This window comes from Macrobrachium rosenbergii, chromosome 30 (assembly GCF_040412425.1).
Source record: "Macrobrachium rosenbergii isolate ZJJX-2024 chromosome 30, ASM4041242v1, whole genome shotgun sequence".
In the NCBI taxonomy this organism is placed as follows: domain Eukaryota; kingdom Metazoa; phylum Arthropoda; class Malacostraca; order Decapoda; family Palaemonidae; genus Macrobrachium; species Macrobrachium rosenbergii.
Window position 1 is genome coordinate 16,421,001 of NC_089770.1, and position 19,395 is coordinate 16,440,395.

The 19,395-nt window shown below is 38.9% G+C and overlaps 1 protein-coding gene across 4 annotated transcripts in view; it reads left to right on the top strand.

Moving 5' to 3' along the window:
- LOC136855101 (beta,beta-carotene 15,15'-dioxygenase-like) overlaps positions 1-19,395 on the top strand; it is a 28,680-nt gene that overhangs the window by 1,745 nt on the left and 7,540 nt on the right. For 3 of the 4 annotated variants that reach the window (XM_067131929.1, XM_067131932.1, XM_067131931.1), the window contains exons 2-4: positions 7,039-7,324; positions 18,578-18,714; positions 18,987-19,127. In XM_067131929.1, coding sequence (XP_066988030.1) covers positions 7,255-7,324; positions 18,578-18,714; positions 18,987-19,127 — 348 coding nt within the window. In that variant the 5' untranslated portion in view covers positions 7,039-7,254. Of the gene's footprint in view, positions 1-6,353; positions 6,611-7,038; positions 7,325-18,577; positions 18,715-18,986; positions 19,128-19,395 lie in introns of those variants that run through there. The other variant, XM_067131930.1, reaches the window with a different exon arrangement.

The window sequence follows — 19,395 nt, forward strand, 5'->3', positions numbered from 1 at the left end:
GGCTTAAGGTTATTGGGTTAGAACTTTTTGTTGTAGGAAGTTCCAAGTGTAAAGAATTGAGTAGGTGTAAGTTTAGCACGGTGGATGACTCATAATTAATAATGGTTTTGTATTTGAGTCACTTGGTTCCTCAGTTCTGAATTACTTACAACAGTCGAATATATGAATAGTTTAAGTTCAAAAGCTATTAATATCTATTTTGTATTGGTTCATAACGAATATAGTGACATGAAATTTTTTTAATACGTAAGAACTAAGTAAATTTGCATCTCGAATTTTTAAGTGACATGTTCGTTTTTCTGGATTTTTGCTTTACGGAAATCGGTTGCTTGCACTCTTTTAATTTCTTGAAATTGGCAACAATGCCGCAGATTGCCAGGGGAAATAGCCTAATTATTAAAACCTTGCGCGCATGTAGCCCCAAGCACGATTTGAGGTTTTCCTATGTATATAAAAACTATTCATTAGACTTTCTCAACCCAATTATTTACCATCTTGATTTAGGAGAAATTTAAAAGCTAAAAGCTTTTCGCTATCCAATTCTGGCATTGGTTGTGCACAGCCAAAGCTGCTTTAAACCACCCGTTTTCTGAAGCTCTAAAACCAGGAAGGTATTAAGCTATCAAATCTCGGAAGCGCAAGAGTATTCAACCCTTCCTTCATGGGTAATTCCACGTAAGAGTCCTTTTCATTGTAAATCCCGACCTTTCAAGTCTCGGAGGCACCAAAGCAGTTATCCAAGGACGCGTATTCTCCTTCAGTCGGAAGTAAGCTATAGGTTTTCAATCATCCTTATAGATTTACAAAACAGGATGTATTTGACTTAAAAACAGGATGCATTTGTAACCGGCAAATCCTGTTTTAATTTTTTTCAGGTTGTTTCGTGGGAATTTTATTCCAACTAAGGAAATAAATTCATTTTGCGTTGAGTGTTTCAGTTGTACTCTAGTTCATTTTTAACATGGATTAGAAAGTTACGGCTCAGCGATTTTGGTTTAGACTTAAATTGAGAAATAATTTAAGAAATTATTCTGATTTTTTTTTTAGGTAATCTTGTGTAAGCTATCCGCAAGTTGGGAACTTTGTTAGTTTTTCATGTAATTTGAGGTAGTGTATAAATAGGAATTGGGGAAAAGTTGTCCGGTAATCCCTGATGACATCAGGCGTTGTCTTTTGACTGTTGAAAGATATCCTCTGGATAAAAGATCCTTCCTGTGAGCAACACATTGAGGATTCTGTGGAAGGTATATTAATTTACGCATACATTAAGGGTGTTCTGTGGCTTGGTATTTGGTGAGGTGACGTGTCGCGCGCAACCCACCGACCCCAACCCACCCACCCACCCACACACACGAGAGGGGGAAGGAGAGGGAGAGGGGCTGAGGCTGAAGAGTAGGTCAAAAGACAATAAGACATTCCTAACAGAGCCACCACTGAACTTTGACCTGTGAAGCGGGTCTCCCTTCGTGCCCTGTAACCCACTTGATTGCACGTATGGCAGTCTTCTATACAGTGGAAAGCTGATCCTTCGAGGACCTTTGTTTAGTATGCTGTTTGCGTGGAACCTGAAATGTGATTCCTATCTTCTGATGGGATTTTGAAGTTTCTGGTAATAAATTTCTTGACGGCACTATACGGTGTTCTGGTTGCTATTAACTGAATTGTTTCGGTGTTGGGTTAGGTCAGGCGAGCATTTGGGTGAGGACCCAAGAGATTTCATGGAGCTTGGCATAAAAAATGACCTTATAAACTGTAACCAGAGACAGTAACCCGACTTCCCCCCCCCGAAGCACTGGCACACCACCAGAGCAGAGCTGGACTGGACTTTCCCCCGAAGCATTGGCACACCACTAGATCAGAGCTGGACTCGACTTCCCCCCCGAAGCATTGGCACACCACCAGAGCAGAGCTGGACTCGGGATTGAACCAGCTGGCGTAAAGTACTCTGTAACCCCGCATTTGGGTGTAACCCCGCATTTGGGAACACATCAGAAAAATCATAAACTCTGCTGAGACTAGTTGACAGGAACTAGCATTAAGGTCTTGTGGGAAAACCTTTTTCACCTGATGTCATCATAAAGGAAAATGCTCTCAAACGGAAGTATTGTACGTTCTCTCACACGCTGACGTTCCGAAATAGTTAAATCATGCACGCGGGGTAGAGCTAGCTTGATTCGGCCTTGGCAGTACGTTCATCTTCCAGTCAAGGTACTCGGGTACTGGATACTGTCAGTTATCACTGGTATAACGGAGATTTCGGAGAAGTACTTGACTTTTTGTCACTGGTAGTTTTTCCGGTGTAACTTTCAAGAACTTTGATTTAAGCTTGCGTTATAAATTCCGGAAGTCTCGTTTAGACAGGGCATTTGCGTTGTCAAAGTGGTAGAATTTGAGTGGTAATAATTTTATACATGGTAAAATTTTGATGGAAAGGAAGGTCTCACAAATTCGTCGTCATAATTGTTATAAATTAGCCCACTTAAAATAGTGCTTGGACGAGATGGTAGTAAAAAGTTTTTATTGAAATTAGTTTTTCTTTAGCTAATGATGTTGGAAAGTGCAACTTAAGTTTTTAATCTTCAGAAGTTTGACTTGGACATTAGTTCATATTAAACATTAGATATCCTTACGGCAAACTTTAACTTTGTATAGATAAGCATTATAATGAAACGGAATGAGTAGGAACCATTGCTTTGTCAATGTTTTCTGTAATTTTGAGATAAGCTTTTATTTATCAGCGTTTCCGGAACTTGAGGTAACTGCGTTTTCTAGTGAACTAATTCACGTCCAGGTGTTGAGTTAGGAACCGTGGGTTATGAATATATAAAATTTTATTGTAATAAAGAATGTAACAAAGGGCTTAAATCTCAAGGGAAGGTGGCAAATTGGGTGAAGTAAGGTGACTTACGTTCATACTTTGTCTAATGTAGCAATGAAACTCGATCCTATTTTATGCCCGTAGCTAATAAAAAGCCTATTATCTTTTCGTTTCAGCATTAGTGTAATTATTACTTAATTGCCACCTGATGAGGGCGTTAATGGAAGGTAATTTCCTGGTAAATCACTAAATGAAAATAATTACGCTAAAACTTCGGGTAATCTGGAGTTGACTTGGTTGCAAGGCCTCAGTTGTCACTCTGTCAGCTGTTGCTAGGTAAACAGGAAGATCTCTCTCTCTCTCTCTCTCTCTCTCTCTCTCTCTCTCTCTCTCTCTCTCTCTCTCCCGGAAGGTCGTAACACGAACTTATTTTTTTCTGCTCAAACCTGATTAATGAATTGTTAGATTGTTACGTTGCCCCTGGCCTGACATTTTGATGTGGTTGTAAATAAAAGGTGATCTAGATATACTTGTCGATTTGTTAGGAGGGGCTGGGATAGGGCTAAACTAGATGGAGGCCAGTTTTTTCCTTTAAGTGTTCGCTGCATATGTTGTTAGTAGGTAACTCTTAATTGCCCTTAATCTATTCTAACATTCCTCGAAAATTTCGTGACCCTATATGCGTTATTTTTAGGTATTATGTAGAGTTAAATCTTCTAGTCCTGGATGTATGTGTGATATCGTCTGGCTCTGTTGATGTTAACGTAAGGCAGTATAGAAGAATCTATATTTTTAATGTATAATGAGCATTTTCTGGTCGAAAACGAGCGTAAGGTTTCTTGCTCTCTACGTTTCGGTACATAACCATTTTTATTTTTTTTTATTACTGGTTGCTAACTTACTGCTGGAAATTTACACACTTGCCTTTGAAATTGGGTCATTAGTTAGTACTTTTAAATTCCTAGGATGGGAATTAGCTTATAGAATTTAATAACTTAGCGCAAGGTCTTCAACCTGAAGAAAGTAACCTTTGCTTGAACTTGAGGCGAGTATGACAAGACTGGCAAGGAAACTTAGATAGTGGCAGGGAGTGTTGGCCTGCTTTTCTGAATTCTCAAGTTTAATATTTGGCAGTTAGTCACTGATAAATGAAATCTGTTTTGGATTAATGTTTCCCAAGAATGGAAATGTCTCGCCTCGTCAACGCCACTGAAAGGCTAGCCTCATTAGGCTGGTAAATAATTACTTAATTCAAATTGTCAATTTAACTGAGGAATAAAAGTTAAACATACTAACGCACCTCGCAAGATTAATACCTTCTGTTGCAGCTTAACACGGAATACCGTGACTAGGAAGTAAAAAAAAAAAAAAAAAAAACTAAGGATAGTTTGTAAATGTTTATAGTGTGCACGATGTTTTTCAAGTGGTTCCTTGATAAAAGTAGTCACTGTGTAGGAGGTTTATATTCTGGCTAGAAAATTTTTCTAGGTACGAGGAATAATGCGCATACGAACTTGTAATGAGTAGATAATGGAAGTCTAGTTTTACTAGATGCTGTAAAGATGTATTGTAAAAAACAAAACTAAATCTGAGCTGTTTTTTTTTTTTTTTTTTTTTAAAAAAAAATTTTAATCACATCTGGTAGAAGATTTAACGAAGTTCCCTGGAGGCAGCGGTAGTAGAATAAGTGCTCATTACTAATCATCCTGCACTTTAATGACACTCGAAAAGTACATTTGGCTCGAAGATTTTCATGAGGTACTTGGCGATTTTTTCTTCCGTACAAAGTTTCGAACCTGCCTAATTCCTTCTCATACTTGGGGTTGTTCAGCCTCTTAAACTGCTTAAATCAACCCTTTCTTGCTCTCACGTGTAGTGTCTAATGAAAATGCCCGAGCACTATTTTTTTTTAAGCCAGGAAACTAGATATATTGACATGTCAAAACAGTATTATACTAGAGTAACGGATGTGCTAGTTTAACTAATATTCACTTTATTTTCGTAAGTTCTCTTTTTTTTAAGTTTTAACATTAATAATTGGTATATGTTAACATAGGTTGAGTTAGTAACTACAATTTGACAGTTGTATGGAGCTCGACTTGTCATATTCCAGCAAGGATAATTTACCCAGAGTAACAAGTTTCCCCATAGTTGTATATTTACAACTTTTTGTAATAAATTATACTTTTCACTTTTCAAATTTTTTTGAGGGTGAGGTGGAGTTGAACTTCCATGTGAGGCGTGTGAGGGGAGTGCCCTCTTTGTTAGGCCTGCAGTATTGAGATTGCGTTAGTGCTGCAGAGGTTTAGTTGGTTGGTTGAACGTGCATCTAACATGAAGCGCAAAATACAGTAGCTTTGTCTCTTGGTGTTGTACGAGTATGCTGAGAGTTGCAATAGGCCTTTTTTTTGTGTGAACCTAAAACCTTTCTATTCTTTTGCTGTAATTTTTTTTTTTTTAGTAAATGGTTTAGGATATTGATTAGCCTGTCAGTTAGCAATACCAGTCTCTGCATATTCTCTATTGCCCTGAAGTGTCAAGCAAAGCTTTGTTCCTGTGCTGTCGCTTCACTGCACTGGTAAGGAAACTAGTTAATAAATCTTGTCTTGCAGTAAGTGTAGATGTAATAGTTAAGTAATTTGGTACATATCTTTCCCTCGATAGTTCTCTTGCTAATTACGAAGAGAACTTTGTACTTCGGATTTTAGTTAACTGCGTATCTTAATAAACTAGGGTAGACCTTTGCTTGCATTATTTTATTAGTTTTTGTCAAGAGCTTATGAATTCGTAGCTATTTTTCGGGGTAGTTAAAGTAGTTTTATTGAGGGTTCTGTGTCTTAAGTTCCACAGAAGCAAACTGATAAAAGTTAAATTAATTTTTTTTCTTGGTTCCTGAAGCTTTCATAAGCTTAGCAGGTATGCTGACATTCGTAGGGGTAAATTCCCCCTTTGAAGATACTAATTATTCCCCAGTAATGAATGACGAGATGGCCCATGAATTAAGACAGTCCATTCACTCGTGGACCTTGACAGTCTGTTCTATATTCACCTGGTTTTTTCAGGCCCCGGGAACCCCGGCTCTATATTTAGAATTAACAGGTTGAAGTGTCTTCCAGACGCGGCTGTATCATTTCGTATGCGGAAATACGGCTCTTGGCCGGTGATTTTCCAGAACTCTCCTCTACTGTTAATGTTTTAACCGCTAAAGTCTAGTGATTCTAAAAGGCTTTCTTTTGCCAATGGGAAGTAATTGCTAACGCCTTTTTCTCACGAGCTGATTTTTATTTCTACCATTTTTGCCGGAAGCTGTTTTAGGGGAGTTTACCCTTGCGAGGAGGGCCATACGAGTCGCGTCCAGAAGCGACTTCGCGAGGGAACTGGAAGTTTTAGGTCCGGGCGACCTTGAATCCAGGGCCGGGCCCTAGGCTGCTTTGCCCACTCTCGCTCTCCTCCCCTTCCCCTCGGGTCGGGGTAGGAGGGGGGCGGGGCCTCTACCATCTCGCGAAGTTTAATGAGAGTTCCTGGTGCCGAGATCGTCAGTTCGCCGCCAAACTCCGAGAAGGAAAGAGCCCACGCTCCTTTCGCTCCAGTGGCCAGCTCTGTCTTGTCTCTCCCTCTCTCTCTCTCGAGATTCCCCTCCGTTTCGCATCTCTCTCTTGAACCAGAGATTGTTTTGAAGTCCCGGTGGGAGTTGCCATTAAAGAGAGAAGTTCCTCTGGTCTAGGACTTAGGTGGTTTTGAGTCTTTCGTTAAGAGCAATCACCTGGCATTCCACGGAGAAGCAGATTTTTGGTAATTTAGTGACTTTTTCTTTAAAAATTTCCAGTTTCGATTGTCTAAAATTGTGTTAGTTTTCAAAGGTAGCCTCTGTAATTTACAATCTTGTATTTTGACTGCTACCGAGTTATAACGAATGTCCTCATTTTTACTTAAACTGAATCTTGACATAGTGATATGGGCAGTTACGTGTATTTTAGTTTTACTAAAATAGGGAAAACTTCACTTAATGGAGGTGACTTGGGCTATTGGTTTAGTATTTGGCATTGCCATTGCGGCATTTTTAAATATGTAGATTTTGGATATACTTTTAAGTGATAGGAATTAAAACTTATGATACTCTGGGTGTCTGCCTTGAATGATATTTCAGGTTTTAACTTAATTTTTTTAATACTTTTTTAATATCCCCTTTTAATATCCCCCTAAATTTTTTTCTTCCCCAGGAAAGACAACGCATTTGGATTTTGAAACTCGAAGAAAACTTGCCCCAAAGTTTCTACGGTCAAATCTAAAGGTGTTCAGCTTCGATAAGCTCTTCTCCCGAGTCTTCAAGAAAGGTAGAATCTTCATTTTCCTGCAATTTCCTTGAAGGAAAACTCAAGTAGACCAAAGTACAAAGAGGATAAGAAAAAGGCAAAAGAGCATACTGAATAAAAACCATGGAGCTCTTCAAGGAAAACTTTCACAACGCCGTAGAGTGCGTCGAACCTGTCCTTACAAAATCCAAAGGTAAGTCACGGCTGAGTTCACGGTTGAGTTTGCGTAACGTAATTTGATAGTTTATTCCGATGCGGCAACAGTTAAGTCATAACTTGAGTGGTCGTTTCTCCGGTGTTGTTAATGTCTAGTTGCAGCCGAGCCTAGCTTCTAAGGTTAGAGTAAAAATTTTATATACTAAAATTCTGATTGTTTGCATGTATGGTTGAAGTAATCTTGTCAGTGTTTAGGTATGTTTACTGGAGAAAATACTTGAGGGTTCGGTTAACTTTAGGTTTTAAGATTTCGAAAACTGCAAATTCTTCGTAGGCTTGTGTAGGTGTCTTTTTAGCGTTATACGAAGTAATGGCTGTTGCTAGGAGTTTTGCAATTGGTGGTTTTTAGCATATTTTTAACCCTAAATGCATAGGGCTATCCATTTGAGGCAGATTAGTTGTTAAATTGCCTTGGCATATCTTTTATAAGATTCAGTGTATATTTTTATCACGCAATGAAACACATATGCTGTTTGGGCTTTTGGTAATTTTCATGATTCTTAATCTTACTGTAACACTAATTTTCTTCAGTTCTTTAAGATGGTTTTATTTTTCGCACTACAGTAGGCGAAACTTAATCTCATAGGGAAAAAAATGTGTGTAAATTTGAGATTTAACCATCCAAATGAGTAAATTCATGCATTCACTCGCGTAGTCACACATGAAAAATACTACTTTTGCTTGTAATAAATTTGTCAAATAGTTAGTTTCTATTTTGCAATTCCATAATTTAGACAGGAAGCACTTTACGTATTTAATTTTTACGAATTTTAATGATCTATTGTCTTTTCCATTCTTTTATACTTCCTCTTTTAAAATTACGGCTGCTTTGTAACTTATTTGCAGCATTAAAGAAAATTATTTAAGTGATGTGAAAGTTTTGACACTGGGGGCATTAGGGTAAACGTCTAGATAAATATGCAGGCGTTATCGCCTTGGCCATGTAAGGAAGAATCTGGTATTCAGTCGAAGCAGGGCAATTAATTCAGATCCCAAGAACTACACAGCGGTTGTCCAGGCAGCTGTATGGCTTTACCGTTGTCTGTTGCCTGGGTAGCCTACTTGAACTTGACCGCAGGGCTACAGGTTGCGTAGCCCTTGTCTGCAAGCTTTGAGAGATGGATAATTTGGTTATTACAAAGGAAGTCTACGATTTTGAAGACAGTTAGTGGGATGTAAAACTACTACAAGTAAAACTTTAAAATATATTTAATGATGTGATTGACAGCTTCTGAATAAAATATATTCAATGTGATTACAGCTCAGAAGCATACCTAGCACTTAGGTGATGTTTGTTTTTTCCGGTTGTGGTGTAGGTTTTATACCATGCCTTCGCTAGGCTTCTGACGGGCTCGCTTTTAAGGACCAATGAAGTTTATATAGCTTATATTTCATAGTCTGGTTTTTTGGGTTTCGTTGATTTATAGCTAACTTTAAAGGTTCGTTTAGTGTAAGCACATGCATATTTATATTTTACCACTTGTAACTGGTTGCTTGTCTGGCGAAATTACCAAAATTGTATACTGCTGAGCAAAGTATTGAGAATTCCAGTTACCGTTAGGATTACCCGAACACCTGTACGCACCTGTAGTCACGTAGGGCATTGTACTGGTTAGGCCTGAGATTGCCTTGGGCTCTGGGCAGGTGTGGAGAGAGAAGACTGATTTTATCCTGCCGTGGGTCACTGTTAAGGGAAGTGGTCCTTTTGAGTTTCTGTATGTTGTGTAGCCAGGACCTTCCATTAGTGATTGTTCTGTTGTGGAATACAGTTCTAAGGAGCTTGTATGTACCCACGCTTTGGGTAGTTTTAATGAAGGATTTAATCTGATGTTTGGAGCATTCCAGCACCTTGTGTAATGGCTCTCTCTCTCTCTCTCTCTCTCTCTCTCTCTCTCTCTCTCTCTCTCTCTCTCTCTCTCTTTGTAAAAGTTCAATAGTAAACTTTTAACAGGCTAATTTCAGTCTGCCAGTGTAATAGGAGACCCTCACACATCACTGCATTCTTACACCTACTGTAATGTGAGATTCTCTCTCTCTCTCTCTCTCTCTCTCTCTCTCTCTCTCTCTCTAAATAGCCAACTTGAACAGACAAATTTGTTTAACATTGTCAGAACAGCGCTCCAGACTGTCTGGTGGGAAGAAAAGCAGACAAACTAGAATTAGTGGGTTGGGGGGAGGGCGTGGTGGCGAAGGGTCGCGGCATAGGAGTAGTACAGTCATGACTGGGAAAGGAATGAGGAACAGGTTTTAGTGAATGAATGGGGAATGTTAAGGACCGGAGCATCATTGGGGACTTTCCTACAGGGTAGATGTTTTAGGGAGTGAACTACTTCCTCAAATTCTTAAAAATTGGATTATGCATGTTCACTAATTTTAAATTTCATGGTATTCGCCAATCGTTAAGTTCATGTTAAAACTGAAGTATTGGATTTACAGGGTATCGTGCGTGAAATATTTAGTGTATGATTGTTTACAAGCTGCAACTAGCTGTTGTAGTTTAAGCAGACTGAAAGCGAGAGTAATCCAGTGACTTGGTGGCGTCTGGCATCTCAGTTTTGTTCTCGGTGTTGATGTTGATGTAACTACACTGTCTCTACAGCGACAGCAGACGTCCCCAGCAATGTAAAGTCATTGGTCACTAAGGGGACTGACATTTAAAGCTTCGATTTGTTAGAACATTGGTTTAGGTGTTTTTAGGTAGTTGTGGACAGGCAAGTAAAAAGACGATTATTGGGAGTTGTAATAATGGCGGGAAGGTTTTACTAAAAAATATTTCCGTAAGGGGGTAGTGATGTCAGTGTACCTCATGCGGTGCACTATAGACATTGCTTAAGGTTCTTGCTGCGTCGCTTGGGCCCCTAGCTGCAACTCCCTTTCAATCTTTTACTGTACCTCCGTTCATGTTCTTTCATCTTACTTTCCACCCTCTCCTAACAATAGATGCATAGTGCAACTGCGAGGATTTCCTCCAGTTAAGTTTCAAACCTTACTGTCATTTTCCTCTTCAGCGCTGAATGACCTCATAGATCCAAAGCGCTCGGCCTTAGGCTTAAAAACTCCATATTCTATTCTAAAAATCTTTCTGAAAATGTTGGCATGTGACTTGATTTCGTAAAGAACCGGCTTGTAAATTTTTGTTGGTCCTCTCGACCGCAGCCTACGTGATTTTAGTAAAGCAGCTTCGCTCAAGGTTAGGCCTAATGAGCTTGCTTCCACGTCCTTTTAAGCCTAAAATTTTATCTGCCTTCTAGAGCCGAGTGGACAAGAGATCGTTCCAGGCTGATATAGTTGGCAGAAATTTCTTAAAGCTTCAAATTACTGTTGGGTTTGCAATAAACGTTCCAGGCTGATATAGTTGCCAGAAATTTCTTAAAGCTTCAAATTACTGTTGGGTTTGCAATAAACGTTCCAGGCTGATATAGTTGGCAGAAATTTCTTAAAGCTTCAAGTTACTGTTGGGTTTGCATTCCTTTATTGCTAGAGAGGCTTAAGTTTCAAGTCTTTTTTTTTATAAGCTGTTAAGTTACCTCTTGTTTTAGAAAAGCTGTTGCCGCTTCACCGTGGCGAAAAGGTGAAATTTATGCTTAAGCAGTTTTCATTCTTACAATTCGTCAGATATACTTCTCTCTGCAGAACTTTGCCAAATGTCTACAATACCTTTTCTGTATGACCTGAGAGGTGAAAAGAAATGATCTAAGCGAAGTTGAAGATGACGACTTTGCCCAACCATGGCCATACGCTGGGAGTTAGACTAACAGTAAAAGATCTTCCTAGGGAAGCCAGTCCCGAAAGTAGTGCCTAAGGGGGCGAAGCAGGTTGACTTTTTTTATTTTTTTTTTATTTGAGCCAGTCAGTACTTGAAGATGGTTGTTTAAAAGGCCATTTTTCGGATCTACTTTGAGACTGCTCATTTTCTTAAACTAGAGAGATTCTGCCAAAGTACAACTGACGGAAATTTCTTATAGACCTATCGTCCCAATTTGTTTTTAGCCCTGTAACAGTTGCGCGTCAGGAAGAGAAAAGATGATCGTAAAATTAATATTGTCGAGGTCGCCTTGGCGAACTCTGCTGCAATTGCTGGCGCACGAGTTGGCCGAACAGGAAGTCTTGTCTCTAGACAATGGACTGTGCAACATTTCCCCTACATGAAAAATGAATGGATTGCCGTCTGTGCCTTAAATTACGTATGAGCCGCGCGGAACTTCTGTGCAGGTTCCAAGGTCGTGTGGTCTGTTCCCTACAGGTTTATCTGAGGTTATTCGATAGTTCGAGGGCTTGGATGGATTAGGTGATCCCAGGGGCGGGGGGGCGGGGGCCGGTTGCCGGTTAATGGATATCATTTGGTACGTGAAAAATTAGTTTAATGATTGTCGATTAACGCTTGTACGTGGTTTTGTAGGGGGGGGGGTTGTTTACGTCTTGCGTAACATGGCCAGCCTACTTGTCATTAGGTGAATGTTAACCTCAAGGTCTTTGCCGTAAGAAACCGTATATGCCCCGGGAAGTCTTCTCTCTCTCTCTCTCTCTCTCTCTCTATGTACGTATGTGCGCTCGTGCGCTTCAAAGCAGAAATTTATTAGTATTAGTATTAATAAATTTAAAGTTGCTTTACAGGAACTATGTACTGAGTTTTCTATATACGTAAGCATTTGCGTATGCGTAAAGTGAATGTGACGCCACAGATGCTAAAGGGAATTTTTATAATTTTTGCATAAACAAATGCTGGAATGTTAACACTACGCTAACCCCTTCAGGCATCGTTGGGCCCATAACCTTTACCAATCTAGCAGGCCGTAGGTCCCGAAAGAGACTGTCAATCCTTGACCCCGATATTCTTTCAAGGGAATTCGGACGTTCTAGTGGGCCAGCCACTGAGTGTGGGAGAGTTCCGGAATTTTTACTGAACCTTACCCACTTCTGAAACATTTTTTTTTCTTACTGTACAGGTATATGGTCTAAAAGTGAGCAGTAGAAGCATTTTTTCGATGCACATAGAATACTGTTATCCTTATATAGCTTCGTGCATTAGGTTTTTAAATAAAACTGCTTTTGCCTTAAATTTTATGGGTAGTCTGTTTTAAATAGCAGTCTTATTGTGGAAATTAAGATTAGGTAATTCCGTACCAAATTGATAGTTATCCTATTCGCTACGCATTGAAATCGCCGGAGCTTTTTCTGCTTCAACGTCCTCATTGTTTGAACCATTGGTGTAGCCAGCCGTAGAATTTCAGCTCTAGAGAAGTTTCATTAGATATTTCGAAAACGTTAGCTTGCGAAATGTTATTGTTGCGTTAGGATTGGGTACTGGGCTGTAATGTTTTAATAGTATCTTGGGAGCGTTATTGGTTTGAGTATCGGTGTTTTCTGTTCTTATATGAAAGAAATTGTATGCCACGTGATTTTCATGAAAGACTTTAACATATTTTGTGTGCTTTTGTGTACGCGCGCTCGTTTATCAAGGCCGCAGAAAAGGCGTCTACCCCTGAAGGACACACGTGGTGGTATTTGGTGGTTGGTTCGTTCGACGGCAGGATGTTAAGGGTTTTATGACTTCGAGTTTCACATCGAAGCATGGTGGTGTTTGCCTAGGCCTAAGTTTACTTAATTTGCTCTGGATCTAAAGTGGGTCCTGTATGTGTAATTTTAATTTAGCCAGTATTTATATTTTAACCTTCATAGATATCTAATCTGGGAAATGTTAACCTGAGTCATCATTACCTAGCCTGTTTGCCCTTGATGTACCGCCTACAATCTACAATGTCCTCCATCAGTAGAAATGATGAAATATAGGACTGTAGACCAGGTGAATGTTAATTTTTAAGGTGTTCGTGTTTTGACCTTGTCTTTAAGTGAAAGGTGACCTTCCCTTCTAAGTGGCTTTCACTGTTAAAACTGCCGGTGAAGATGTACTGGATGATCTTTGATCTTGTACGACGTAGAACGTGGCATTGCCCTGTGGGCTGATGTAGGACTGACACTTAACTTTAAATTTAACTTTAATTGACGCGATTTTGATATGAAATTACCAGCTTGATCGGAAGAATGTTAAAATTTAGGTTAGTTTGGTCTTTACGTAGAAAAACTTAGTGTTTTGCAGGACATTGCTGTATTGATATTAGTAGTGGGAGCCGGGGTGGGGGGGGGTCGGGCGCTAATGCCCATAAGAGACAAGTGGTTTTGTCATTCTTAATCCTGGTCTGTCTTCTTCTTCTTCTTCGTCTTTAACGTGCATTTTCCTTGCGAAATGACCAGAGATAAAGGTGACATTGTTGCCAGACTGCCGTTCAGTCCTTTGTTGTAAGAGTTTGCTTCTGAATAGCGACCATTTTCTCCTTGATGGCTTTGAGAAAAAAACCTAATTAAATGGAGCAGTATTTTTGGTTTCTTGGGCGTGGTTTCTGGAACAGCGAGATTTCGCTGCAGAATGTGGATAAACGCTGTTCTTGAAATGGTAATGCTTTAAGCGCTTATGAGTGTGCTCGTGGCCTAGCCGGAAGCAGAATCTTTAAATTTTAAAATATGAAAACTGTACCTCTCAAGGTTAGGGTGTAAAACCTAAATTTGTGGGATAAAGGTTTTAGGTTTTAAGAGTTTTTAAAATTATTTTACAGAAGGTAGTCTAGATAGATTATTGACTACGTGCGAATAAAGTACTGGATATTGACCTATTCAGTGACTAAAAGATGGCGTATCCCGAAGCCAAACACCTGAGCATTATTTTTTTTTAAATGTATACTGCTTTAATGCAAGAGTCTGTTCCTGGAACATGTAGTACAATCTTCCTCTGGGCTCGTCAGACTCGGGACTTCTGAAGCGAGACTGTCGTGAACTTTGCAATGAAATCTTTACGCTTAGTACAAGCAGATTGCAATATATTGCTGCAATTTTTATTGCGTATTGTCGAATTCTGACGCTGACAGGTGTTCATTGTATACTTAAAGTTAGCCGCGGCTGCTCTTAAAACCATTTTTTCTTTCGCTTTCTGTATCTTTCTGTAACTACGAGGTTGTATTTTTTGTACTTATGGTGACAAAAACTCATTCTGAAATGGAGCTCTGCGTCTTTTTTCGCGTTTAGAGAAATGTCTCGCTGAATAAAGTTTAGAACCTTCAGACTCTGAACTTGACACTTCAAGGTAGCTCGCGAGGCTAGATTAGACGGGAACATCTTTCTGTGGAAGAGGGTTGTCTAAAATTTTATGACTCTATTAGTCAACTAAAATTCAATTGTGATCTGGACATTTTTCCAGCTTTGCGTTCTCTTGGGTGTGAATTTTTATAAACTTTAGGCGTTCATCGTAGTTTTTGTTGCTGAAGATATCGTGGATGAGTTTAGTGTAGTGCTGATTATTCACTTGTGTTCACTTCACAGTTAATATCCCCTAGATTTCCTCTGTTGTATAGATCAGGGAAAACAGTTCAGGAATAAGTTAAAGTGGTTTCAGGAAAAAATTACACAAGTGGTTTGAGGGATGATCACAACGTAGAAAGTGGGAGACCTTGACCCGGCTTAAGCAGTGATGCTAGAACGCTCAGGGGAAGAAGTTTGTGTAATGAGCTTGAATATTGACTTTTTATTCTCCCTCCCCACAGTTCCATAAGTTTTCAGCTATTTAAAACTTCTAGATTTTATTTGACTTTGCTAATACAAAAGAGGCATGCATGCGGTTCTGTTATGGCATGCATGCGGTTCTGTTATGTAGAAGTGTTTTATTGATTATCAAATTCCTTAATTTCAACTCTTGACCAGTCTTCATAAATTCTCAGTTGAATTGTGCTGTCTTTGTTCATGCATGTGTATCTTGAGATCTGAATGCCAGAAAGGCAAAAACTTGCTCCAGACTGGCTTGTAATAAAGCTAAATGACTCTCTAGGAAAAATGTCTTAATATTGCTGCATGACTTTGCTCTGACTTCCTGCCTTGGTTAAAGCAAATGTGTAGATTTGACAGTCGGTGTATATACTGTTGTGGAGCTAAAGTGAAGATTGTTTATTAATGGGAAATAGAATGTCATTAATTTAACTTTTTTTTGCTTATCCTATGTTATAAGAATTGATTAAAAGATCCTTCGAACTCCATTTAGTCAGCGACATTGCAAGGTCATCTACCCAGCCTCTTTTGTATACTGCTCACGTTTTTGCGCTGTTGAGACAATCGTGCTTGTCCAGAGGCCTTAGGCACAACTTCTGAGAGGACAAACAATCATGCCTTTTACTTGATAGGATAATATAATTAATGTAAAATTGATAAACTTAATTGTCAAATGTTGTAAATCAGAACGTGATTGTCATTAGTCTTGTGCAATCTTATTCAAGGTTTTAGTATAATATAACATAACTTTTTGCCGGTTTTAGTTTAACAACTTTGCTGCGTAGTCAGTGCTGTATAGTGAAGGGAAGTAAAATGTAGTCAATCCTGTATAGTCAAGGGTACTTGTCAAGGGAAGTAACCATTCTAAGTTTCAAAGAAAGTGTCGAAGGAAGTACAATGTAGTCCAAGAATTGAAGCAAAAAAATCAGTAGGCCTAGGTCAACTGCGAGTTTTCTCTGAATTTGTCTAAATTTAAATTAGGCGGAAATTCTCTAAATTTAAATTTAGCCTAATCTTTTTAGATTTACAAGCTTCGCTACTTACTAGCAGCTTTGGTAATTTGAGTTTAATTTCTCTAAATTTAAATTAGGCTTTAAGGCTTAAAAGCCTAGCTATTTACTAGTAGCTCTGGTGATTTGAGTGAAAATTTAAGCTATTTTAATGGTTAATCTGCTGGGCCACAGACATCAAAACATTACTTCGTTGGTGTTTGTAATTGCGTAATGTTTAACCACAAGGGGAATTTTGTGCGTCGTGCGAAATCGAGCCGGCTGGCGCTTACTTTTTGTCTAGGTAATTACATTGATTTAGGACCTGGCCGTGGATGATGACGTAGGAACCAAGTCATTTCTTCATATCCTGCTGGGTAAGGTCACTTGAGTGCTGGGTTTAGGGAAGGTTGAAGCAATATTTCAGTTCTCAGTTAGCACTCCGACGGCCCGTGTTCGAATCGCCGACTGGCCAATGAAGAATAAGAGGAATTTATTTCTGGTGATAGAAATTCATTTCTCGCTCTGTGGTTCGGTTTCCACAATAAGCTGTAGGTCCCGTTGCTAGGTAACCAATTGGTTCTTAGCCACGTAAAATAAATCTAATCCTTCGGGCCAGCCTTAGGAGAGCTGTTAATCAGCTCCTCAGTGGTCTGGTTAAACTAAGATATACTTCAACTTTCTTGCTGCTATAGCAAATCCACTGATTCGCATTACAAGTGTAAGGTGATAAATGATAGGGCGCTAGTCTCTGGTAGCTGTGTCCAGAACGGTCCTGGAAGTTCTATATATATTTATAGACCTATTATCCTTTTCGAAGCCTTGCAAGTTTTTGTCTAAATCTTTTGACAAGGGTCGATGAGATTACGAAATGAAATTCGTGCGCAGAAAGGCTTTTTCTTTCTCTCCCCAGAGTCAAGCCTTATTAACGAGGTGTAGTCTTGGTAATTTTTTTTCCTAGTTTACGATTGTAAAATTATTTTTTCGGGATAATTGTTTATGGAAATTTACAGTTAAGGATTTGGTTATCTGGCTGACGGGTGTAATTGAAAGTTTCGTTGTGGTATTTGCCTACTTGATTGGTGTATCTTTGACGTATGTGAAACATTAGCTCAATGTTTGATACTGAACAGCAGTCACAGCGGTAGACATGTTATTCTTCGGCTTATTTTATGCTTCCTTACCGAAGTACTTTTTTAGATATGGATGTGCTGCATGTAGGTTTTAAAGATTGTGCTGCCATTCATTCGTCAAGCACCTCATTTTTAAGTTATTATATTTTCCAGTATGTAATTTTAAAGCTGTTGTGTGTTCATCTCACAGGGGCGTTGAATCTCCGGTTAGATGCTGATACCTTAACGTAGATGTAATAAAAAAACTGGTGCACGATTTTTTGTTCGTGAATAATAGATAGTCACCATGACTTTTGAGAGTCTGAACATGAAGATGGCTTTGACCTTGGCGTCTGTTTAGCAAACAGCTGCACTTCTGTTGTGTATACACAGCCTTTGTACTTCTGTTTTTTACTGGTAAATGGTAAAAATTTAACGTAATTGTTTACATGGAGGTGGTGGAAATTCTATATTTATATGGGAAATAAGCTCTCTCCGTAGCTGTAGGTTGTCTTGAAATTCTTTACTTAATAATTCTTGTATAAGTTCCCAGTGGAAATTGGAGAGGGGGAAAAAAATTGAAATTACAGTGGGGGGAAAAAGTCTTGCTGAGTCAGGGGTTGGGGTTGGGGTTGGCGTTGGTGCCGGGGGAGGGGAGGAAGGGCGGTGGCTGAACATTTGACAAGTTGTTTTGCTTACGTTAGCCTCTGTTGTTCCTTCATAGTAAGGAAGGATCCGTATTTCTAAATAGTTCTCATCTATATCTAGTTAAGAATTTGTATTAAGTATTTGGTTTTAAGTCTTGTAAAGCCTATTGTAAAGCCTACAGATGCTTCCAAGAGTGCAAGTTGTTAAACATGCATGAGATCAAACATGACGAGCTTGTTCAGAGTTTTTGTTGATTTAACTGAAATCCAAAGTGCTGAATGATTCGGTATGATCTTGAGCACTTATTTATCTAAGCAAATGTTTGGATGTAGTACTGGGTTAACACATAACTGGTTTGACTTTAGGGTTGAATTTGGATAGAGTATTTTTAATTAATCTTCAATGACTTTAAATTATTTGGAGTAATTTTTTTCAGATTTCACTTGGCCTTGTATTAAAGACTTGAAAATTTCTCACGGTGACTGTATCCATTTGGTAAATGTAGTCGGTCACCTTGATTGTCATCCAGTCAGTTTAAAGTTTTAATACTTTTTTTTTTTAACACGAAGCATCGGAAATGTCATGATTCATACAGCCAAGGGGAGTGCTGTTTCTTAATGATGATTGGGTGCGGGAATAAAATGGCAGTTAGTGTATCACTGTATGTACTGTCTTAAGTGTTAATTGTAGTTTTAATTGAATGGGGTTTAAGTGGTATGCTTGCATGAAATAGCTTAATCATGGCAAGATTGACTTGTTCACCTAATAGTTTTGAATTGGATGTACATCTATATTATATTGTAAGAAAGGAATGTCTGCGAACATCTATGAGCTTACGAAACAGGAAGGGCATGAAACAAATGACTTTACTCTTTTTTTGTTGTATTGCAGGAGAAGTCCCTTCTTGGTTGTGCGGCACTTTCATGAGGGTGGGGCCAGGCCAGTTCGATTTGTCGGATGATTTTTCTGTCAATCACTGGATGGACGGTTTCGCCATCATGTACAAATTCTCTATCAGCGGTGGTCAGGTAAGGTATCATGAGTTTGACCTTCATCTCCTCTCAAAGCTATTTGGCATTAAAATTCTTGAACTGTAATTGCCTTTTGAGCTATTGGCAGTCTTTTTCAATTACTTTGTGGGGTTAGTATTTTGAAAATACTGTTGAACTGTTGTAGTTTTGGTTATTTTTCACTTTTAAAAAGCTTATTCAACAAAGTAATGTAAAAACTTTATTCTGCAAAGTGTAACTTATCACGGTTGTGTAAATTAGTAATGCACTGTACTGTTCTCTTTAACTAGGTCAGCTTTAGGTCGAAGTACCTTCGTTCAGACGCCTACAAGAAGGCCTGCGTGGCTCAGAAGCCAATCTTTACTGAATTCGGCACTCACTCCTACCCGGATCCTTGCAAGAATATCTTCTCCAGAATGCTCTCCAACTTTGTGAGTAAACTTGGTCTCGTGTAATTTTATGTTGGTGTCTTCCTAATTGTACACTGTCGCAGTTTAAGTTTTTAGTTATGAAGAGTTTTTTTTTTTTTCCCCCAACTATAAAACAGTGGGTTTTGGCATATTCTGAAGATAGGTCTTTAATATAAACTGGTTGTGAAGGGAATGAAGATTGTAGACTTGTGCATGAATGAGACCCTTCATTTTGGGGTTGGTCCCACTAAATTGCCAAGAAACTGCAAGTTTCAAGAAAATTCCTTAA